Consider the following 25,655-nt stretch of genomic DNA (forward strand, 5'->3'; position numbering starts at 1 on the left):
GATGTACATATTTTACATATTTACAAAAAATATATTTTAAAATAGTTTTTCATAAAAAAAACAATATATTTCGTAAGAATCAAATCAAGTCTCCTTAAATAATTTTTCATTGGTTCCACTGTATTTATCCTTTCATTATTGAGGGAGGCTCCTCCTCCTTCTGCCCCACCCCCATCCCCTAACGGCGGTCAGTGTCCAGCTGACGCGCTTAATTAATTACGCGATTGTATTTGTGACTAACTGCTTACCTCCCTGCCCCATCTCAATCCCCACCCCCCCTTTCTTGGGCTCAAAGTTTTGTGGTAATGCAATCGCTTGTTTTGGTTGTAAGGAGTGGGGAGTGCGGGGGCAAGGACGTCCCGTCACTGGGGAGAAATTAATACCCACTTAAGCTTAACTGGACAGTCGCTGGCTCCGACTTCTTTCTCTGGCGGAGATTCTTCTTTATTTTTTGGCCAGCTGCCGATTCTTCTTCTTGTCGAAGGTGATTCACAATGCGCATAAATAAACGGTTCCAAGTATTCCGATATTTCAAGCCAATTTATTTTTGGATCTGACTCGACGTACTCTCTTTCCACCTTTTTAGTAATTTTCTTACTCCTGCAATTATCCTAGGTAGGTTAATATCCCCTCTATAATGCAGTCGCGTTTTCGAAAAATTATGAAGTAAAAAACGTTTTTATTACCAAAAATTACAATGTGCGAACGGAAAGAAAGGCGGCAAGCAGTGAAGGGGTCAATGGCAGTCGCAATGAAAGGATACACTGAGAGAAATGTAAACTCTATAAACCAGAATTTTCTCTTTAATTCTTTTAGGTTGTAAAACATTAAATATTCTGACATTATTTCGGAAGGGATCCTTTAAACTAGTTATAAGAACCTATAGCTACGTAATCCCAATTCCCTGTGCATTAATTTTGGAGGGGGATCCGAGGTTCCCCGGTTTCCAGCTGTCCTTCGGTCAGGCTGTTTTGGGATGGTTGGATAGTTGTGGGCCCGTCAGCAAATAAACACTCTAACCCCGCAACCAGAAAAAGGAAGCATAGCAGGAGGTTAATTTCATTAGAAATTCATATATTTTTTTTTTGTTTTTGGGCTCTCTATGTGGGTGATAGTCAAAGGGGGAGACTCTTTCGAAGGGCGTTGCTTAGACATGTGTAAATGTGAGCAATAAAAAATAAATTTCATATTTCCAGCTATGTTGTTGTCCTGCTCCTTTTAGTTGTTGTTGTTATTGTTGATGTTGCTGTGTTATTATTGTCGTAATTTGTTTATAACGGTATTTATGAAATGGTCACAAGTCAACGCGTTTCAGCAACAACAATAACAACTACAGGACTAACCCCAGAAAACACGCACCAGGACTACTCCCCACCCACTAAGCCCCCGTATCACCAATTATTCTTATTACGCCTATTACTACTTTTTTAACCACTTTCCATTGTTGTTGTGGTGTGGCTGTTTGGGTGTTTGGCTCTTTGGTCCTTCGGGTTCTCCCGTAGCTTTTGCTGACCTTTTATGTTAATCGCATTTGGCTTGTAACTTGGATTAAGGGAGTGAGAAAGAAAGAGAGAGAGCGAAGTCTTGTAGCCAGTAATTGATATGCGTCCTAATCATGCAATCCTTTGTTACCCCCCACCCACCTACCTCTAATATTTCCGCCCACTCGGAGGGAAAACAACTTCGACTTGTGGCTTGTTAGTTGTAGTGGAAGAAGTAATTACAAGCATTGCTGCTGGGTTGTATTAAGGCTCGATGACGTCAGGCCTCAATTAATGATCGGGTAAAGCAGGAATTGCCTGCCACATTTGCATAATTAAGCGGTGAATCATATCGGAAATTATCTGCAAGCGATAAAGCCTTAAATTAAGTTTAAGAATTAAGATTACCGTTATTTTATGTACTTTTAAAATAAAACATTTACTTCTATATCAGCGACTTTATAAACTTAGCCCATCTTAAGACTGAGTTTCAATTTCTTCACCCATCTCATCTCGAAACTGCGTCGCCGTTTCGGTCTCTCACAGATCTGGCATTTGCTGGCTAATTAATAAACTTTCACATATCTGATTTCGGAAATCTTTTCACTTGCAGCCGCTTGAATGGCTTTAAAATCTAACCGAAAATCGTTTTATGTAAATTATCGACGAAAGAAATGTCGAGAGACATACAAAAGTCGCAGATGAGTTGAGATGCCATGAGGAACGAGAAGTGGGGGATTTTTTGTTTATAATTTATTGCATTTTGATAGTTAGAGTTTAATTACAGCATTTCACTTTGCTGTTTTGAGGCAGTGAAAGTGCAAGTGGAATCGGTGGTTTTTTTTTCGGTACTACTGAACACAAAAGATTAACCTTTGACCTCCTGCCGCCCAGGTAGAAAATCTTGACCGAAACAGTTGCACTTTTTCGGCGGCTGGTCGTGACCCCTCTGGAAATCATAAAACAATAAATCTTCTTAATATCTTTCCTTGTTCTTAGACCCAAATGCTGTGGGCCTCTTTTCGCTGCTTCGGTTTTTTTTCCCTCTACTTCTCCGTTTCGTGGGCGTTCGTTTTCCTTTTCTTTTGCGTTTTTCTGGAAGAGTTTCTCACGTCCTTTGCCGCGGGAGGGGCGTGGCCATTACTCAAGTTTGTGGATTTGAAGTAATAACTCAGTGCGTCATAAAAATTTTAATTGCTTTGGGTTTCTTCTGTGCGAAAGCAGTTCGGGTAATTAACATTAACCCAAAAATGTCCAAAAAACAAAGCCGGAACAATGCAGAGCACCCACAGCAACAACAGCAGCAGCAACATGCCGCGAACAATGAGGCAATAAAAATTGCAGCGCATAATTTTCCACCACCGAACCCTTTTTTTCTGGATGTTGTTATTGCTGAAAATTTCCACGCGTATCAGTAATTAGTTTGGTTATTGTTACTCTTTTTTTTTTGTTTTTTGGTGGGGGTTGTTCGGGGTCAAAAGTGGGGAAATATTTGGTACTATCCCTTAATCACCCGATGTTTTGGTCCCCTGAGTAAAGGATCTTCTTAAACCAAGATTTATTCTGATTTTGATACAGGGACAAAGGGCAGACCGCCTTGTCAAGCTGGAAATTTATATATATTTGGGATCAAAAGGGCCAAAATCAACAGCAATTGTTGTAATGCTCATGGGCTCATGTGTGTGTATGTGTGAGTGCTAAGTGGGTGCAATTAGACCGTTGAACGAACAGGTAAACAGGTAACCCAAGTCGAGTCTTAGTCGGCCGATCTCTATATCGGCTTTGATCCCAATGCAACGAATTGAGCCACGCATCGAAAGGTGGCAATAAATTCTGATTGCAATTGACACTTTAATCGCAGGCCCAACGAATCGAGGGTGAATTCAAAATATCTTCTAATGGTCAACTGTTTTTCTATCTTTTTGTTCTTTTGTTGCAGCCACTGGCCTGGAGAGTCAAGGTTGTGCAGCTGAAGGGAGAAGAAGCAACTGCAGCAGCCGCATAAATTCCAAAAAAAATAATAGAAACTGTAGCGGATCTACAGCTGCATTTGTACCCTCTAAAACAGCAGCAACATCATCTGTAATCAAAAGCTTAGCCACATCATCGGAATCTTCTGGCACTGAGGCAGCAGCAACATTAACCAGCAGCAACATGTGAGTACCACTCAAATTTCCATTAAGTGGGGACTGGCCAAATCAATTCGCTAATTGAATGCCGCGCAATTGAAAAGCTTCTTAATGTTGTTAAATGTGAACGAGTTGGCATCCCTCGATGCGGCCCTCTGTTCCCCAACTCCCCGCACTTCTGACGAAGCCCCCCCGGTTAACAGTCTTAATAGAATCAAAGAGCGACGCAATATTACTTTTAATTTGGCGTAATTGTGCCGGTCTCAGTCTCCTCTAAGCTTCAAGACCCCACCCCTTGGTACCTCTATTTCCTATAAACTTACTCACCTCCCCCGGGAAGTGCACTGTAAGAAATATAGTTATATTTCAATTTGAAAGGAAAATTAAAAACAAGAGATAACGCTATAGTCGTGTACCTCGACTATCAGATACCCTTTACTCTGCTAAGGGAAGTGCGAGTGAGATGGAGATGTGCATGCAAAGCGACTGCTTGAATTCCATTATTTACTCATAACTTTTTAATGAATGATGCGACTTAAGCTATTTCTTCTATACTTCGATAGGTATTTATAAACACAACTAAACACTTCCCAAATCAGTTGCAACTTAAATTAAATTTAAGTTTAAATTCATTTCTTTCTGTGTACCTCCTCCCCCTTCGGCTTGTCCAGTTTGCGATACAGATTTACTTGTGTCTGTCGCTCTATGGCAACAATAAACAAGAGAGAACGCTATAGTCGGGTTGGTGTCCCGACTATCTAATACCCGTCACTCAGCTAAAGGAAGTGCGAACGCGGGTTGGTGTCCCGACTAATAATCGTAACTCAGCTAAAGGGAGTGCGAGGGAGATAGATATATGTAGATATTTTGATTGCGTATAACTTTTTAATGAATGGTCCGATTTGAAAAATGTCTTCTACATTTCGATAGGTATAAATATACACAACAAAATTGCATTTATACTTATCGGAAATCTTTAAGGATGTGGGCGCAGGACCCATTTTAAAATCGTTAATGGGCGATTGTGGGCGTTAGAGGGGGCGTGGCGCTCGGCTAAAATAAACTTGCGCTGCGTAGGAAGCCAAAGAATATGTGTGGGAAATCTCAACCTTCTAGCTTTTGTAGTTTCCGAGATCTCAGCGTTCATACAGACAGACAGACGGACAGACAGACGGACAGACGGACAGACGGACAGACGGACAGACGGACATGGCTAGATCGACTCGGCTAGTGACCCTGATCAAGAATATATATACTTTATGGGGTCGGAAACGCTTCCTTCTAGCTGTTACATACTTTTGCACGAATCTAGTATACCCTTTTACTCTACGAGTAACGGGTATAAAAATACATATTCGAATTGGTCAAAGCAAACGCCAAAAAAAAACCATATAGATAGGCAAGACTTTTGAGGGGTGGGTGGTTGGTTTGGGGGAATGGCAAACGATGGAATCAATTAACCAAATGGCGCGAGTACTCGAACGTCGGCTGACTTTTGCATTGGTTAATAACCGCTTGCAAAAACAGAAAAACAAACGACAGACGTATAAATAGAGAATTGAAATCAAAATCAAAAATATATCTGAGCTGCTCACACACACACATGCACATGGTCGGCATCAAAAGGGGTGCCATCCCCCAACCCCCTCTACACTCGCCCCTCATTCCACAATTTCAAAGCAAAACCCGCAGTCCAAAAATTTCTGTGAGAAGCTTCAATTGTCTGCACTTGAGTTCAATTTCTGTACGGTCGCGTTGGCTACCCAAAACCCAAAATGCTTTTAAAGCTCGCCTGCAGAGCAGAGAATCGCCGCGTGGAGGGGATGAGGGAGATATTTTCGTCATAACTATAAATTTTATTGAGATTCAAATGGTCTGCGTACAAATTTAGACACAATTATTACTTACTTCAATGACGCCAGCCAGTGGAATGGGGCAAGAACTGAGGGCTTCGTATTTCTAAGGGGGAAATTCACCCCATGGGGTAGTTTCAGCTCCCAGTTGTTGGAGTATCGGCATTTTAATATTGAATTTAAAACGAAATTTGTAAGAACAAAATATGATGTTTCATTTTATAATGATTGTAAAATGTATTTATATTTTATTTATTTCAGTTTGTTTAGCAATATATAAATATTGCCATTCAAAGGAATTTGTAGTAGTAGTTCTCTAGCATATGTCAAAACAATCCCATTTGCACAACCACCCAACCACCCACCACCTTTTCCACTTAATAGACAGTTCGTCAAATGACAATTACAACGACTTAATTACTTTTAATAAAGACGTCCGTATGTAAGCAAGCGAACAGAGAAACTACAGCTCTTCATTAGCGAAAAAATATACTCGGGCATTTTTGCATAATGCCTCATTATGCTTAGCCCAGAAAAAAAGGGGTAGTGGGTGGGGATGGGGATTGGGGGTGCTCGCCTTAATACATACAAATTGGAAATTGATGAATTTTTCCGGTATGGTGTCCGTCCTCGGCTCTCAAACAAAATGCAGCTGGCCCCTTGGGCCGAGAGTCTATCGCACTCGAATATCAATTAGTGCGGGTGGGGGTGGGATTACCATCGATCGATCGGTCGATGGATCGTTCGATCTCCAGATCGATCTAACGAACAATCAACGGCAATTGCTGCCGAAGGGAAATTACTAATAATAATGACTTTAATTGAATATTGCGCACTTCATTCACCCGCCGTTTCAAATTTGAATCTACGAAACGAAAAAAAAAGAAAAGGGGGGCAGCAGCACAGCATATTATCCATTATAAAGTTCCAATCGACCATAAACACTTGGAAGCAGAGGTGTACAGGGGATCGATCCGTGGCAATGTCACAACGTGCTTTATATTTGGATTCTCAAACAACCGGTAATGAAGTTCGCCGGATTCGCAGGCAGCCGAGTACTCATACTCACTCAGTTTCCCGCCCCCGAAACGATTCAAGCATGAAAGCAATTTTTAATTTATTTTGGTTGAGCGCTTCACTTTTTCCTAAAATTATGACATAATAGCATCGCAGGCACCGAGCCACCGAGGAACCAGCGAACCACCTAATAATGTCATATGGAAATTTACGAGTACCGAACCCGATCCCAAAATCCCGTGCGGGGGAGCTGCGACTCATCGAGGGGGCGAAGGGGACGGGGTGTGAACACCTCGGCAGTGTGGGAAATATATATTTGGATGCCGATGCCGATGTCGATGGCAAACACCTTCCGCTTCACAAATCAGCAGTGTGTGCTTCGATTACTTCGATACGATGCGATACGATACCTATACCTATAGCTTGAGTTCAGGACCGCTGACCAGTTGTCAGTTGGCTAAGGCTAATGTTATAATTAACCTGACCACCGCCGTCAACGCCAGTCACATATCGATCCATCAGTTGACCCCCGAACCCAATCAAAGCCGCTTGGCCGGATAATCCCGGCTGGAGCTGAAAATCGGATTGACACTTTCGGTTGGGAAACGGCAATAGATTGCCTTTCGATAAGTGAAAACCAAGAATGAGGGTCTCTTTAACCAACATTTTAGTACAAGCACTCAAGACTTACTTTCATAATTAAGTTTTCGTGATGGTAATATATTAAAATTAAGTTTTTTAGGTAGAACCGATACACAAATATTTTTATACCCTTGCAGAGGGTATTATAATTTTGGTCAGAAGTTTGTAACGCAGTGAAGGAGACGTTTCCGACCCCATAAAGTATATATATTCTTGATCAGGATCAATAGGGGAGTCGATATAGCCATGTCCGTCTGTCCGTCTGTATGTCTGTTTCAATACCGTTTGCGAGCTCAGTTTAAAAGCTAGCGCCTTGAAACTTTCACAGTCATCCTAAAACATGTGTACGCAGATCAAGTTTGAAAGCCGACCCGATCGGACGTCTATATCCTATAGCTCCCATAGGAACAATCGGATATAGCTTTCACAAAAATGAAGATATTTCGCTCAGTGTAAGAGCTATTGGCATGAATCTTTCCAAATCGTATTTTTTTGTGCGTACCTTGATCAGGGTAAAAGCGCGTGCCGATCGGACGTCTATATCTTATAGCTCCCATAGGAACAATAGGGTGAAATCGGTCAAAATTTGACGTTTTTCAGGATATTTCGCGCAAAATATTAGCTATTCCCATGAAACTTTCCAAATCGTATTTTTTGTGCGTACCTTCATTAGGGTAAACGCGCGTGCCGATCGGGCGTCAATATCCTATAGCTCCCATAGGAACAATAGGGTGAAAAATTTTAAAATTTTATTTTTTCAATTATAAAATATTTTGTTGTTTATTAATTCATGTTGCTAGTCTAGTCAAGTTTTAATTCGTAAAATCTGCAAGGGTATTAAAACTTCGGCTTGCCAAAGTTAGCTTCCGTCCTCGTTTTATTTTAAAACATGAATTAAAATAATAGGATTCTTCCAGAAATTGTGTCAAACTAGTTAATTTCTTATAGATTTTCATAATAATTTGATAACGCCCAGGGGCTTTAATTGAATTGCCCACATATCTGAATCTGAATCGGCTCTAAAAACAATTTAGATGGAATACCGTGGGCGAGAGAGATGGTCTAAGTATGTAAACACGATCATTAAATAAAGCATTGAAAACGAACAAGAAACGAAACAATAAAACGAGCACATAGCATACAGTTCGAAAGAGGGAGAGAGAGGCAGATAGATAAAATAGAAAACGGAGGAGAGGAAAAGGAGACAAGTTAACCAATGAAATAAACGCAAATTTAATGACAACAAACGCGCCACGCACAACTTGGCCAATACGCGTTTTCCATTATGGCCAGCCAGCCAGCCGAAGCACTTTACAACGAGAGATCGAATCGGCCAAGAGCGAAAAAAACAAACAAACAGACGAAAAAACAACGTCAGAAAACGAAAACTACAAAATGGAATACATAATACAGATAAAAGCCAAATAGTGAACAATGAATTAAATGTTATAAGATGTAGATACGACGCACACTTGCGGCCCAAGATACATTTGTATCTGTATCTGTATCTGGAGACGAACGATCCGCTGGCTGTGATCTCTCCTACTTCTTCTACTTGGGATTCAACTTGTTTCTTTTTCGGCTTTTTATGGCTTTTCAATACCAAATACCGAATACCGAAAGTCGTCGGGCATACCAGAGGGAAAATTAATGCCAGTATTTCGTAGTCGTAGTCGTATTCATTCTTACGGCTGCTGTCGTAGTTGCTTTCTCTTTGTGTTAATTGTATTCGAATAATGATGATGCTGGGTCGCTTGTTGGCCTGCATCTTGTATCTGCCTTGGCTAGCTAATTTAATTTATGGCCAGTTTATGTAAATTTCAAATACCACATTTAGTTTGCCGCTTCACTTCTTCACTTCTACGCTCTTTCCTCCAATCTTTGGCCGAACAGATCAATTTCTGTCTCTGCATCTTCAATTTCTTTTTCTTAAATCGCTTCGGTTTTTAAGTTCTTTTTTAATATTAACCATTTTTATTGTAGACGACAGTTCATTGACATTTTGTGTATATACTTATATCCAGCCATGTATCTATTTAGCCATCTTTATATGTGTGTTTTCTGTGGCTCAAAAGAAAGTTGAAAACTCTGTGTGGAGTGGAGTGACGGCATCTGCGAACTGGCATTTGCATAAATTTTGGCCACACATTTCTTGGCCATGCGAAACTAGCAAATAGCAAATAAGAAATAGTAACTAGCAGCAACAATAACAGCCCCGGGCTAATTGCGGCCCATTGAGATGGCTATCGGCTAGTGGAGTGGAGTCGCCCCATTAAGATGGTCATTTCGGTAAGGTTGGAAATTAATTAGGACAGGTTGTTGGCTGGGCAGTGGATATTGCGTGGGATAGTGGACTAGTTGACTAGTGGGTGCCAATAAAAACGCATTGCAGTCCGCTCCTATATCTCCCAAGAGCGATCCGTGAGTAATGGTCTCACGCATCCGACGGATGGACGGGAGATCTCGCCCCTCATCAACCCAAAACAATCCATTTTAGAGGCCATTTCAGGTTTAAGTTTCGATTGCGCTCGCGATTATTGCGCTTCAAAATTTGGCTTTGGTTTTTTTTTATTATTTGATGTCTCTGTCTTTGGGCATTTTTATTTGCTCATTTAATTTCTGAATTTCTGAAATTACTCAATTAGTTTAATTAGCAGCTGGCTTCGAATGCCCCTCAATGTCTATCCATGAAATAGATCGCAGATTTGTCTAAGCCGTGCACTGAGAAATAAAAGCTAGATAAAACTAGTTTTAGAAATAAAAAAAGGTTTTCTCATTAGAATATTTTTAAAGGGTTGAAAAGATTCCAATCCTTTAAAAGTATTAATCATTTTTATTTTATTAACAAGTTAAGTATTTAAAAGTTTACTTTAAAATTTAAATTTTTAAAATTTCATAAAAGTGTAGGACACCTGGCCCTGAATCTCCCGCACTCACCTTGATTGATTTTCGCGTTTAATGGAATGAATTCCGACGGGGCTCCCAGTCACCCAGTCTTTTCCCCGATATAGTTTCAGCCTCTCATCTGCATCAAGTCGACGTCAAAGTCAAAGGCGACTTTTGCGACGGTCATTTGTCAAAATCATTAATGCAATTACGCGACCAGACTGCCACTGAGAATGAGAATGCGAATGAGACTGCGACTGAGGGCTGTCTTCTGGCCTGCTAATTATTTTGAATTATTCAATTTCATGTCTCAATTTAAAGTCTCCGAGGCAATTAGGAAAAGTCGCTGCGAGTTCCATCTCGGCTCTCTTATCGTTTTTAGTTTTTTCCTGCCATTGAGTGCCACTTTGATGCGTGTCCAACTCGGGGGCGATGATTTTGTGGGGAGCGGTGGAGGATTGGGTCCGGGATCCAGAAATGCAAATGAGTGTATGTGAGGCGTACGAAAATAAAACCATTTAAATAATTGAAAATCGAACAAATCGCGCTGCTGCCAGCAGAAAAACACAACAGAAATGCGATGGTCAGATGAATAATAAGGAAAATGGAGATAGAAACGCATGCAAATTTAGAAAAAGCCAGGCGAATTCTAAACAAAATGGTGTCCAACAACTAAATTCAACTATAACGTTTGTGCTGGTGTGTGTATGCTAATTTATACATCTGTTTTTGATATGTGAGCGTGAGAGAATTTTGGGTTAAAGGTCTGCAGGAAAATACAAACAATTAAATCAGAGGTAAAATGCATAAATGGAAGATGAAAACAATTTTGGTACTTTGAAATTTTTTTCTTTTTCAACAGTATTATATTTCCAGTTATTTTAGAAATTACTTTTAATTATAGGAAATCTTTGAACCCAGTTTAAAAGAATTGGGTTTAAAGCCCATGTGAATTTCACACGAATTTACTCACGGTTCACGGCCCAGCTCTAAAAATGGTTCTATTCGCATAGAAGATACACAGATATATACACACGTTTGGGTGCTTGGTCCGCAAATGCGTGTTAGATTGTTGATGTGCAAAATCTAATTAATTATTTCATTAAAAATGGCATTTTATTGACATTCTAATTTGGATTTGTAGAATATTTGGTCCTGAATCGTGTGTAGACTACACACACACACTCCGCTGAGAGTACATACATTTATCCTATGTACAGATTGTACATATATATGGATGGCCACCTCCCCCGCAATCATCGTGTGGCGTCGGCTCGGTCAACGTGGCGGATGAGCGATTTTAATTGGTTTTTAACTAATTTGCTTGCACTGAGTGAGAGGACCTCCTCCCGAAAAGGGAAAAACGATACGGTAGAATTTAGCGAGGAGGCGATCTACTCTATTAGGCCGTACCAAAATTGCATTGTTGACACCGCATATAATTCGATTTGACACTTTCCGCCAAACAATAATCGACATTTTTCACGAAAACTAATCAAGCGGAGTCCTAAAAGAATTTTAATTTAAAATTCAGTCCTCAGATACCATTAAAAGCTTAGTATACTCACTACATAACTTTATAAAAGTGTCCCATCCCAAACCAATTTGAGTCAATTTCCTGATTTTATATTCATGCGTGAATTTTGTTTATGGCTTACCCATCACTTTCCCCTTACAAGGACGAACGCCCTACAATATGAAGTCATAAACGATATAAACATAACTGTAAAAATAATGAGAGAACCAACAAAAAAACACCATACACACACAAAGGAGCTACTTGTACCTCGGACTTTGTGTACATTCAATGATTCTCCCACTGACAGCTCAAATGCAAATCGTAAAAATAACAATCATCATCATAACGCGCCTCCCTTCCTCCTTGAAATCGTCGTAGTCAGAAAGACTGGATGGATGGAGGATACATGTCAGGAGAAATGGGGGTTGTAAGCCGCGTGGCGGAGGGGGTAAAATATATTTGCCAAGGAACTTAGTTCACTTGCCAAGGCATAGTATCAATTTACCAAAAATAACAAGTGACAAAGTGAAAGAGGAGTTATTAGAAGCCAATATACCCAGTGATTTGCTGTATGCATTTATTTTCTTTTTCATTTTATATATTTTTACGCTCGGGGTAAAAATCAAGCACATCTGGAATAACTATACCAAAATAATTATTTTATTCTATTTTATTTTATTTAGCCCGTTGTAAAATATTCTCTCTATTCGATATACCCTGCGGGGCAAAAGTTTTCGGGGTGTTCAAATAGTTAGTACAAATTTGATTGTGCCCATGGCCAACAGCAGTTGTTGCTGGCATTTCCGCAGTTCTAGATACGAGACCCCCAACCCTTTTTCATACGCGTGTTTGTACAGCCATATATGTAGTATATGTGGATCGTTATATATATCCTGATGGCGGTGTCTACATATATGCCTAGATATCTGTGTATTTGCAGATGATTGTGTGTTGTTTAGTAATTCGTTTTTTATTTACCATTATCATTTACATTTATTTGTTATTATGTTACGCTCAACTCCGGCCCCCAGGACATGCCGAGGTCCTTGCCGCCCCCTGGCGAATATTCCTTTCCATTACAAACACACATACGAATGGCTTTTGGCCTTTTTTGGCTGCCAAAACGAACTGTGTTTTGTTTAACGCAAAATTCTGAAATGTTTTGTTTTTAGGCAGTTGCCATTTGAAAGTTGAACATTTGAAGTGTGGCATGCTGAATGCAATTGCGTCCTGCACACACACTCATTCCGCTGATTACATGTGAAAAGCGTATTTGTAGCAGCCTTTTTTCCCCATTTTCCCATTCATTTACATATTTTTCGGTTACCAAGCCGGAAACTATCTGTTGTTTTATTTCGTTGTGTCTTGGCTGGGTTAGTTATTGTATTGTATACGTATTGCATGGTATGGTATGGAATGGCAGTACCCCCGAATTTATGCGATGTGCGAGGCAAAAGCGAATGTTTGTTCAATAAACAAAATAATTGCCAGCAAATGTGTTATGATGAAATTGTTTTGGGTTACTTCATAAATTAGCGCAAACAAATGCACGCAGCTCGGCAACGCAGAGGGTTTGGGTTTTTTTTTAGGGGGTATTAGTCGATTCCCTCTATAATATTATGGTATTGGTTCGGTTTCTGGCTCTGGAACTTCCTAAGACTTTTACGATACTTACCTTGAACTGATAAAATATGCAGTGCATTTATTGCAATTAATATAATAAATGACTAGTACAAATTAACGTTCACTCGTTGCACAATAAACCCTTAGCAAGTGTTTCACTAGCATTGCTGCTGACCAGCCTCCTTCGATTGTCTTAGTCTCGGCCAAAAGTGATGGCCATAATCGAGTTTAAAATGCCCCATCATTAATCAACCGACGACGTGAGTCAGTGCGGCAAAGAGTGAGTAAGTGAATGAGTACCCATGGAAATTGTGAACATGATTTCCAAGCGGAATTCCACATGCACCATGAAAAATTACCTACCTGCAACTGCAGGCGCCAATTGCAAGAAAATTCCTTTTGTAAGAAGTGAAGGTAATGAAAATGGGGGGACGGCGAGTTCCGCCTCCCGTAATATTCGATCGAGCAGCAATGTAATCCGAATCTTCATAGTGATCGTAATCCAAGACCTGAAACCGAAACTGAAATCTCGAGATGAATGCGTTTATAAATATTTTGATGGCGGTACATCGATCAGGTTGGGTTTTCTGCCTTATAGCGAGGGGAGAGCGGTAGCACACCGAAGATGGATGGATTGTTGGTGGTTACCTCTTCTAATGATCTTGTACAATTATTGGGATGGTGCACTTAAAGAATTGCTGTAATGTTCTGGGAACTTAATATATTAGATATAATAATACAAGATATAATACATATTATATTATTATAACAAAACTAGTTTTTAATAGGAATTATAGATAATAACATAATATATGTAAAGCAATTGTTAAAACTGTGAGTACTTTTTTCCCCAAGTGTAAGTCAAAGATCTATGGAGTGGCGGGGAGCTTGAGCTCCATTGTTTTGTGGCTTGTAAACGGTTAAATTAAATTGATTTGCGTCTAATGCCCCCGACAAGTGGCCCGCTCTCGATGGTTCGGGGTCCGCTGGGGTAATTAATGGTTTCATTAGACCAACCGCGGATCCAGCGGCAGTCCGCGTCCCGGTCCCGCTGCTTATGTATGAATAATTGGTAATAATATTTAATGATTGGCCCACCTGCCCGAGCAATTGTATTTGGATTTGAGCCATTCGAAGACTGAACCTAATTTCTGTTTCTCTTTTTTTATGTTTCCCCTCCAGTACCACATAGCTCCGTCCATGGGCGCCGCGGCAAACAGAGTCCGGTGAAAATGGACAAAGGCCGCGCGAGGCTGCCGCCGAATTAGCAGGGAAGCCGGAAAATCCACATACGGAACGGGGCAGTGCAAATATTTGCCAGCCTTCCACGAAAAATACAAAAAATAAAAGGAGAACACACACAACAAAAGGGAAGCATTTGTGCGACAATAGACAAGGAATTAGTCACAAAAGAAGAAGCAACCGGGTCCATTAAGACAGCTAACCAACCCAAGAACCCATCAGATCCCATCCCGGCTAGACGTGGTCCACTTAAATGACCGAATCCACACAGCTGCAGACGGCGGAGAACAACAACGCGGGCGTGGTCAAAATGGAGCCCCCGCCGCCGGCGACCTCCTCCGTTTCCGTATCCGCCGCCGCAGCCGCCCACGCCCTCTCCTCCCTCTCCTCGCTCTCGATGGCCGCCACCGGATCCGCCCTCTCGCCGGCCACGCCCCCGCCCTCCTCCCTAAATCTCTCACACTCAAGCCAGCAGCACTCGCAGCACCAGCAGCACTACGCCCTCAAGTGGAACGACTTCCAGAGCTCGATCCTCAGCTCCTTCCGGCATCTGCGGGACGAGGAGGACTTCGTCGACGTGACGCTGGCCTGCGACGAGCGCTCCTTCACCGCCCACAAGGTCGTCCTGAGCGCCTGCAGCCCCTACTTCCGCCGGCTGCTCAAGGCCAATCCCTGCGAGCACCCGATCGTCATCCTGCGCGACGTGCGTTGCGACGATGTCGAGAATCTGCTGAGGTGAGTTTAGTTCGAGATTGCTTATATAGGGTTTGTTATACAGAGTGTAGCTTCTCAAAACTATTTTCTATTTAATTTCCACGTGTCATTTTTACGGTTTTTTAATCATTAGTTATCTTCTGGTTAGGAAATATCTAAAACTTTAAAGAGAAATATTAAAGAAATATTGTAGATACGTGCCAATTTTCACCCAATATATTTAAATCATAAATAAAAATTTCATCTAGTCATGTTTAAATGCTGTTTCTTAACCACAAGTTATCTTCTGGTTAGGTTAAGTTAAGTTATCTAAAACTTAAAAAAAAATATCAAAAAAAATTTAGATGTGTGGCAATTTTAGCCCACTATATTCAAATAATACATTTAAATTTTACAAAGCCAAATTGGTTTTTTTTTTTCTTAGCCACAAGTTATCTTCTGGTTAGGACATTTTTTTAAATTTAAGAGAGAATGTAAAACAAATGTAACCCACATAATAAAGAAGAATTTCAGTCATTTAAATCATAAATTTGAATCATAAATATTTGAAGCAAGATGTCCTTTAAAATTATAATTTAATTTTATTTGTATTTTAAATATTTTTAACCCTGTTTAGCTTTATGTACAATGGTGAGGTGAATGTGAGCCACGAACAGTTGCCCGACTTCCTAAAGACAGCTCACCTGCTGCAGATTCGCGGACTGGCGGATGTGAATGGTGGTTATCCCTACTCCAAGGCATTGTCCGCTGCCTTGAGTCACAACAACAGCAGCAGCAATAACAACAACAACAGCAGCAGCAACAGCCTGAGCAACAACAATAATAATAACAACAATATAGCCGAGAGCAGTAATCACAACAAGATTAGCAGTTACTTGCAGCAGCCCACTCAAACGAGTGCCACGAGCAACAACAGCGGCAACAGCAGCAACAGCCACAGCAGCAGCAGCAACAACAGCAGCAGCAACAACATCAGCGGATCCCTGAACAGCAGCCTAAATTCACCGTTCAGCGCGCCACAGGTACCGCCATCGGTGACCGCCTCGAGTGCAGCGGCAGCAGCAGCAGCAGCCGCGGCTGCATCGCTCACCGCCGCAGTTGCAGCAGCGGCAGTGGCAGCAACGTCCAGCAGCAGCAGCAATGCCGGCGGACAGAGCGGCGGCAACTCGAGCGGAACGCCCGCCATCCAGGAGCTGAAGGCATCGTCGGCAGCGTCGCCCGTAAGAAACCCGAATTCGAATCCGAATCCGAATCCCAATCCCAGCAAAGTAAAGTGTGCAGTTCCAAAGAAATGCTATCACTCGACTTGGTTGCTCCCTTCCAGACTCCCACTAACTTCGGGTTTATGTTTTTCTTTAATTTGTAACCCAATCTATAGGCCAGCAGCAGTAATCACTGGGACATGGGTGAGATGGAGGGCAGCCGAAAGAGCCACCTGACGCCGCCGCCCCAGAAACGCATCAAGAGCGCCGATCTGTTCCGGGCACAGCACGGCATTAGTCCGGAGCGATTGCTGCTCGACCGCGAGTTCCCCGTAGCCGGACAGCATCCCCTCACGCGGAACAGGAGCGGCCGGGATACGTCCAAGGATCGGGAGCGCAACATGGAGTTGAGGGAATCGCTACTGGGACAGGCTCTGGAGAACAGCAACGGACAGCAGGCCAATCAGGTAGGTTACTCTAATCTTAGGTTCAATATATTCTTGATATTTTATATAAAAATCAGACTTTGAAATAATAAAAACAATATTTAATTAATAAACAGAAAATAAATTGGCAAAATATCTAATTGACATGTGCTGGTCAATTTGATCATGTCATTTTGATATTATTTGTTCAAGAAATACTAAATTTGGCATATTATATGATATGATTGATATGATGTTTTATATCATGTTGATATGTTTGAATCATAAATTTGACATAACTCATATCGGCTTTTAATATGAAATAAGGTAGAATTAATCCTATTTCATATCGAATTTTTTCTGTGAAATTTTTTTTGGAAATTTACAATTTTTGGAAATTTCTTTCGGCAGAAACACGATCTTGGCCAGAGCGCCGGTGAGGATTCGACCAGCAGTGATACGGAGCCCTCGGATCGAGGCGATGGACAGCACGATGGAACCCTCGATGGCATCGACAATCAGCGCTCCCACTCGTTCCCCAATGCATTCCTCGGCCTTCAGGGCATTCCCGGTCTCCTGCCAGGACCCTCCGGCATTAACAGTGATTTTGGTGAGTCGAGCTTTCCATTAGCCAATACCATTCATTATATATATCGATAACGAGCTTGCCCTTCGTTTACACTTTATTATACGAAACCAAATTGAGTATTTGCCTCTTGTGTATGATTTACAAACCGATTGGAAATTGGAACAAGAGTGTTTGGAACAAAACAATTACTCATATGATTTGCATTTTGCCAGACATGTTTTGCATATATAGTAACTAACTGTCGATTTATCGATAAACAATTAGGGAGGACTGCAACTAATTGGCATATAAATAATATCAGATATATTTAAGACTTATAACATTGATCAAAAAGGTTTAAAAATAATAAAAACCATTTAAAATACAAATTTTAACAAGCATTATCGATTAATCGAACAATGGCCTGTTCTGTATTATTTATAAAAAAAATAAATTTTGTATATGATTTGCAACGTTTTATAGACCTGTTCTAATGTATCTAACTATCAAATTATAATAAGCCGATAACGAGCATCATAAATGTATAAAAATAATTGGCTACATGAAAACGAAAATTCCTCTCGAGTACTTATCGGTTTATTTTACTATTCATGTGTAAAACTATTATAAAAGAAGTCATCTTAAGTCGTTGTATTAGTTTAGCATTTAAGCAGTGAAACTCACAAATTAACCATTACTATAGTCCCCGTATCCCAAACAAGCTTCATTTTCCCGATGTTCGATCCTAACGAGCTGACCAACCCATATGGGCGGCAATCATTAGGCTTATAACCAACTGTCGCTGGTCCAGAACCAGAACCTCTACCAGATCCCATTCCCAATCCCTTCCAGAGGGCCAAGAAATATGCGCGGAGCACGTGTCGCATTAGAGGCCATGGATATGTGGATATGTAACTGTTGGCCAGAACATTCAGCGTGTGATTATAAACACATTCGGTTTGGGGAACGTAATGTCAGTGAATGGCCATTCACGTATGTGCAAATGTTCTACATAACGGACGACAAAAAATGATTATTGCCATTACCAAACACTATTGCTATCGACATAACTACGGCTATTGCTATTGCTATTACGGTTATTGTGATTATGATTACCATTCGATTGTGAAGCGGAAGGATGTGGAGATAAGATGGTGCACTGGAGAAAAAGCGGTGTTAAGAAACACTAAAAATAACTTTTATCCTGGGATTTGTATACACGTTGCTCTCGTTTTATACAAACAATTAAATTATTTTTAAACTTAGGCTTGAAAGAACCTGATAAAACCCCTTATTCTCAGTGTAGATAAAGGCGTTACAAAAATGATTTGACCAGATCCTTATTCCTGCCTCCTTTTCGGGCTGTTTGTGTTCCCAAGCACATGACACGCACTTTGTCCGATGTCGCAAATGTCGCATTTAACGCGCATTAAAATGATAATAGCCCCGGCTTCAGAGACCCAGCCCGAGTTCCATCCTTCGACCGATTCCTGGCTATCCCGACTATAAGTCCCGAGTGTCGTTTAATATTCAGGGCACATAGATCATTGCAACAAATGTTGGCCGGCACTTGGTCAGTTTAGTGAGACACCGGGCGACTGAAGGCAGAGAAGAGAAATCAAATTTAATAAAGCATAAACATTCAATAAGCTTCGGAACGAGCCAAAGTCATTTGAAATTCCGAGCAGTAACAACGGTGAAGGGGCGGTGCCGGGACTTTTGGCCATTTGGAAATCCGAATCGAAAATATTAACGGCCCGAGCAAAAAGGATAAACTTTTGCGCAATGATAAAAATGATAAGTTTTTTTTTTGCCCTCTGCCTGCCTTCTGTTTTTCGTTCCTTGTCCGCCCACATTCAACCCTGCCCCTTTTCCGCCGCCCCCCCCCCCCAAAAAAAAAGGGCGACACTCGAGACCATACATATTTAGATTTTATTTCGTTTTATTGCTTTTTTGTGCATTCGATTTATTTGGTGGGCATTGGCAATGGCCGAAAACGGACTTGGAAATTGCGCACATGTGTGCGCAAGGACTTGAGAGCTAAGTCCTGTCCCCTGTCCCCTGTCCGCTATCCCCTATCCCTGATCCCGATCCTGCCCCTGCCTTGGTAATATGAGTTGGGTTTGCATTTTAATATATTTACTTGGACCCCGCCACTCCTTCACTCCGCCCCCACAAATGTCACACACTCGCAATCAGATGCGGGCCCAAAAACTACAAAAGACGAACGAGAAAAGGAGGAAAAAGTTTACTTTGCAAAAATCCATTGCAGAAACATTTATAAAGTGGCCCCGGCCGGGCCAAAACCAAGACCTGGCCCGAAATTGTCTTCGAGGAGCAGGCAGAAAAAGGACTAGAATAACATGGGAAAATATGCACTCGGAAAAATAAAGCATTTTGTTCAATCTAAAATATTTATGCAAAAATAGTAAACCAGGAAAAATGTTTAAAATAAAAAAATTTTCTAAGAATAATTGAATTGCAAAAGAATGAAAAAGATTTGGGTTTTCAAAAATTTTGCAACTAAAAATTTTGTTTTGATCCGCCACTGTGATAAATATGTGGAAAACTCCGTTATATTCTAGAATATAAATTAAATGTATTTATACAAAAAGATTTCTCTCCGTGCACTCAAAGAACAGAGGAAAAAGAAAGCAGGACATAGAAAATCTGGACTCTTTGCTAGGAGGCGTCTTCGCTGTCGTTGGCGAGGACATTTTAAAATGAAAATGATATCGGGGAGACAAAAAAGAAAGCGGACAGCCAGGCCGGCGGCTGCGGCCTCGTCAGGTGGGCGGTGGGAGGTGGGTGGGTGTTTTGTATCCCGGAGGTGGCCCAAACATTGACAGCAAATAAATGGCAGCCAAAATAATAACAGCAAAGGGGAGGTGGTGTGTGTGTGTGACAGGGCTTACTTCAAATCAGCCAAATCTAGAAGAAAAAGAGTTGGATTCCCAAAGAAAAGAATTCCTGGCAGTAGGTGCGAATACTGCATTTGGCGCCGATGACGACGTGGGCGAGGAAATGCAAGCAAACAAAGTAAAGTAAAAAGAAATCATTGACATATGAGGCCAGTTGCTCATTTCTTGGCCAGACCGAATGCAAAAGTTTCCGGAAGTCGGGGGGCGGAACAGGGGGCGTGGCAAAGGCGGAACACCCAACTTGGCCGGACCAACTGGCGCTGTCTGTTCGTCGCTGGGCATTTGCCATTTGGAAGCTAATGCGCAAAGTTTCTTTCGATTTGGTTCGGTTGGGTTCTATTTGCCAGCTGCTCACAAATGCACTTCTTTGCTCCTCCGTCCATCTTATGTCAGTTTCTTAAAATGCAGCAAAAAATTTTATATATACTTTGGAATACATTTACCCGGGCCTAGATGATTAAATCGCTTGTCTGCATTTGTCATAGTTGCTTTGATAACCAGGGATATACATTTTGTTTGTAGGGATGATTTTCGGGTTAAATAAAATATTAAAATATATTGTATGTTAGGTAGATTTATAAATTAGCATATTTGTATTTAAATATTAAGTTTTAACAGATCGATAAGATCACTGCACCGCTTGCCTTAATTATACTTTAGTGGTAAATCTGTTGACGGAAAATGTGTGTCATGCAAAGGATTAGAATCTGCGCCAAGGATAATTTACTTGGGTGTGTGTGTGTTTGTGTGCTTTGTCTGTCCCAGCGATAGAGACATTTAATGACGTACGACGCTCCCAGGGTCTTGACTACCCACCATTCCCACCCAACCCCCCAGTTTTCCCTTGAAGAACTGCGTGAAATGCGTAAAATTAGCAGCCGGCAGCAAAGGCAATAAGCATGCGAGAAACATTATTTCTCGGGCCAAACAAAACGCACCCAGTTTGGCTTAGTAGGGGGGTATATGGATGGTGGTCTATGCCAAAGGTGCGTGTTCCAGTCCCCCTTACTCCCCCCTTACACACACTTTTGTGAGTACACAAGTTCTCTGGCTACCATTTGTTGGCGTGTTTGCATTTAATAAATTCGATTAACAACGGAATAAATACGCTTAAATGCGGAAAATAATGAAAACTAACGAAAAGCGTTTTGTTAGCCCACCGCTGCCCTTTGTCGGCGTCGCCTGGGCGCCGCTTTCATTCCATCCGGCATTCAATCATTCCATTCAGTTATTCATTTTACGAGCTGTGTTATTATTGTAAATATGTGTGTGGTTGCTTTTGCTGTAGCTGTAACAAATACAAATACATTACGTGAATAAACGCACCCATTATTTCATTTCATCAAGAACCATTAACGCCAACACGCCGCACACTTTCGTACGCACTTTAGTTGCTGTATCTGCGGGGTCCTGTTCTCACTAACTCACCGCGCATAGTGTGGCCAGCTTTGCTTACGAGTCACTCTACCCCATCCCCACCGCCCAACGCCCACTTCTCCAACCCTCCCCCTTCCAGCTGCTGCAAATGAGCCAAGGACATGAGAATGCTCAAGTAGAGCCGCATACTTACACATTCACATGGGGGCCGCAAAACTTTTGCCCGGATAATGAGTAAAATGATTGGAAATACATTTGCAGTGCGTGCGTCTGTCGCATGTATCCGTATCTTTGTATCATTGTAACTTGGTCCAGCTTCAATCGTTTAATGTATCCTTGTCCAAGACATTGTTATGTCATCGGGTGGGTGGGAGATGTGGCAAGAGGTTGATGATCCCCGCTCATGAAGAGGTGCTTAAGCAAAGGATATCAATATCCTTAAATTACAAATTAATTTGAGATTTTTCAAGGGCACACAAACGTATTATATAAAATATTCTATTACTGAAAATTTTAAGATTATAAAGTAGGTTTTCATAACTTTTGATGCTAAATCTTACACAATCTGAAATACCTTTTCAAAAGGGTACAAAAAAATCAAGAAATATTGGTAAAAATAAAAAAAATGTTTAAAATGTTATTTAATTCATTAGTTAATTTAATTTAGTGATCAAGTAAACTCTTTAAATACTAGTTCAATATCCTAAAACTCCTTAAAGATCTCAGCATTTTAAATTCCATCTGAAATTCCAAAAAAAAAAGTGATCGATTGATGCGATTCAAATTCCTGCCACAAAAGAATTTTCTCTTTGGCAACTTTACTCTATTCGCCGTTTTGTCCGAAACTGTTGCAGATAATTCTCAAATATATATGCACTGATATATACACTTTTAGGCGGCAGCCCAATGCCACGCCCGGCTTCGGAAACTAAACAAAACAAAAATGTTATCAAATTAATTTCAAAAACTCCATCTGCTGCACGTCACACTCAAGTGAGTGTTGGTGAATGGATGGGTGTGCGTCTGAGTATATAAGTTGAATATCCCCTGGCCTATGCGAGTGGATATATGGCGACAAAAGCGGCGAGGGCGAGGGGGGCGAAAGCTGGGCAACAAAGTGGCAAAAGTGCCAGAACCGGAGACACTTTGGGCCCACACACGGTCCGACAGGACAGGACAGGATACGAAAGGCAGGACTAGGAATTGGGGGATGGACCGAAAACGAAACCGAAACTAAAAACTTTTGAGTTAAATTCCCGCTCTAATGTTTATGTAGATGAGGGATTATGTCATTGTGCGCCCCACACACACACACCCACACACACTGTCTCTCGAAGGAAAAACCAGAAACCCAGCAACGGACAGCGGACAGGTTTCCACATATACTATACATGAGGGGTGGTGCTCCCGGAAAACCCATTGCAACACTTGAAAATTCTAATTTTCTGCTTAAACTTCAAATGAAATTGTTTTGCACGCACACGCACAGCAACACACAAGCAGTTTGGAAATAGATGCGAAAAATGGAAATGAAAAACCATTATTATTATGTATGTAGGAATAGGAATAGGACTCTCAATGGCTCTATCTCGCTCTCTTGGGCAGAAACCTTTGGGGGGAGGGGAATGGGAGTGGACAAGTGTTTGCCATAGGAAATACATTAAATTTAAACAAAATTCCCTCTGCTTCTTCTACTTGAGCTTAACTCACACAGACACACAAGTACGGGGCCCAAATGCAAAAGTTTTGCTCAAAACTATTTCGTTTTTCGGGCAGGGTTGAATTTCGGGTTCCCCAATCCAAGAATCCAAGGGTTGAGGACTGAAAAGCGGCCCTTTCTCGCCACGTTGTATTTTAAATTCAAGTGGTCGTATGTAGCAACAAAGCATCCATCTGCCCACACCCATTCAACCATCCCACCCATCCACCCATCCGTTTTTGTTTGCTTAAGGATTTCGTTTACAGCATTCGAATCCGAAAACGAATACGAATCCAAATCCAAATACGAATCCGAGTGCGAGTCCGTTTCAAATGCGAATTTATTTCCAACGAAAATATTACAAAAGTCAAAGACAGAGCGCTTTTTACCCCGCACCCAAAAACTACCTTGGCAAAAAGGTCATTTTTGGGCATAGAATTTACATAAATCCATATGGATGTGTGTGAGTCTCGGTCTCGAGTTGAGTTGAGTCCCACAGCCGAGTCCATTTGAAGTCCTTTTGGCCTTCTTAGGTCCTTCGGCTCCACTTCGTTCGGCGCCTGCAATCTGTCGGCATTTTTCGCTTATCACTCGGAGCTTCGGATTGCGTTCGCAGCTTCTATTGATAGCTACACTGGAGAAAATTTGGGGTTATTTGAGTAGAGTTTATGACAAACTCAATAGTAGCACTACTTTAATATTTATTTTTAAATAGGTATAATATATTTTAAAGACTATTTGTTCTATGAAGTTAGTATTATTAAAGTATTAAAAATTTAATAGAGCAGTCAAGTAAACTGAAATCATAATTAAAATATTTATTTTTTAAGAATTCAGCAATTAACTATTATTTTTCCCAAGTGCATTAAGAAAGGTTTAGGAGCAGAAAAGGCGGGTTTTTCATGTGTGCGTGCGGTTTTCAAACGGAAGACGGAAAACTTGCTTCGGCTCGGCCTTTTTCCATTTGACCCCGATGCCACCGCATCTCCTCCTTCGCTTCCGCCTTTCGTCTTGCCTTTTGTGGAGAGGTCTCAGCTTGCTTCTACCGAACCGAACGCCCCCCCTCGTATCCTCCGCCTCTGACGCATTGATATCCCTTTTAATGGATGAATTATTGCCGCACATGCGAAAGTAGTTGCTGCCCAGGACTTCACCCCCTTGAAAAGGAGGGTTTCCACTTACATATCCTTTTCACACAGACTATCACACAAGACGGAGCATTTGTTTGCATTTCATTTCCTTCAGATCTCTCGCTCTGTATCTCTATATGTGTGTGTCTTTCGCATCCCAATGGCCGGGATTTGGTTTGTTTGTGGGGGGGTTGGGCTAGTTGACAGGCCACGCTGTGGAGGTCAGTTAATTAAGGGCGGACGTAGAACAGAAATAACTCTTTTGCGGTACGGTACCACGACCCTCGTCCCTCTTTTTGATACACAAGAATTTAGCTGCGCGGGAATGCGCCAAATATCCATAATAATTGAAGGATATTACATCAATAAACCACCACGTACACACTTACATATGGCTGGGTGAGCTCTGCATTTTAATATTTCCAAATATCACACACTCACACGCTGGCATATAATTTAGGCTTTGACAGGCGGCCACCTACCACCTACAGGCGAGGTTAAATGTGCGTGTGTGGATGGGGAAAGGGGGTCGTGAGGGGGCCGCAGGGGGTGTCAGTCAGGCGGGCATTCGAGCGCCAACAGCCGACTCCATAAACTAAATTTATTGCAAATATTTCCTCAGCAATGAGCAATTTGTGCGATCGAATCCTGCGCCTAAGTGGGCGAAGGGGTGGTGCTTCTGGCTTAAGGGAGGGTAATGGTGGTTCGTTATGCCGCCCGTCGAACGTGTCGATGATGTATTTCACTGTCCAGCATTTGACCCAAACAAAAAGGGAGAAAAACCGGTATGAGTACCCCTCCCAAAAAAAAACAAAAAGAAATCCCGGGATAACTCAACATAAAACCGATACAAATCTAAATTAAATGCCCCTTTTCGTGCAGTGTTTTTATTGATTTAGCCACCCACCCCCCCTCTACTCTATATTATTTTGCACTATTTACATATATTGCCAACTAAACTCTAACACAAAAAGAGTTTCTCGGTTTTTGTCAGAGAATTACACGCAAAAACCGAAAAGCCGGGAGAGGCAGTCAAATGAAATTACTCATACGACCAGTGTGCCGCAATCAAACACAATCCAACACACACACACACAGACAGGGAATGCGAGAGAAAGAGAGCGCTAGACAGGCCGACAAAATGGTTGGCCAACGACAACCAAACAACAACTAAAACAGCAATAACAAACATGAATTTTAACAAAATACAATTTCAATACAATTCAA

The 25,655-nt window shown here is 41.4% G+C and overlaps 1 protein-coding gene across 3 annotated transcripts in view; it reads left to right on the top strand.

Annotated features, from left to right (window-relative positions):
- ab (BTB/POZ-zinc finger protein abrupt) overlaps positions 1–25,655 on the top strand; it is a 51,085-nt gene that overhangs the window by 10,936 nt on the left and 14,494 nt on the right. For 2 of the 3 annotated variants that reach the window (XM_070211453.1, XM_070211454.1), the window contains exons 3-7: positions 3,421–3,637; positions 14,333–15,127; positions 15,723–16,374; positions 16,485–16,775; positions 17,145–17,343. In XM_070211453.1, the coding sequence (XP_070067554.1) occupies positions 14,646–15,127; positions 15,723–16,374; positions 16,485–16,775; positions 17,145–17,343 (1,624 nt within the window). In that variant the 5' untranslated portion in view covers positions 3,421–3,637; positions 14,333–14,645. The remainder of the gene's footprint in view (positions 1–3,420; positions 3,638–14,332; positions 15,128–15,722; positions 16,375–16,484; positions 16,776–17,144; positions 17,344–25,655) is intronic. The other variant, XM_070211455.1, reaches the window with a different exon arrangement.

Source organism: Drosophila takahashii, chromosome 2L, assembly GCF_030179915.1.
Source record: "Drosophila takahashii strain IR98-3 E-12201 chromosome 2L, DtakHiC1v2, whole genome shotgun sequence".
NCBI classification, from domain to species: domain Eukaryota; kingdom Metazoa; phylum Arthropoda; class Insecta; order Diptera; family Drosophilidae; genus Drosophila; species Drosophila takahashii.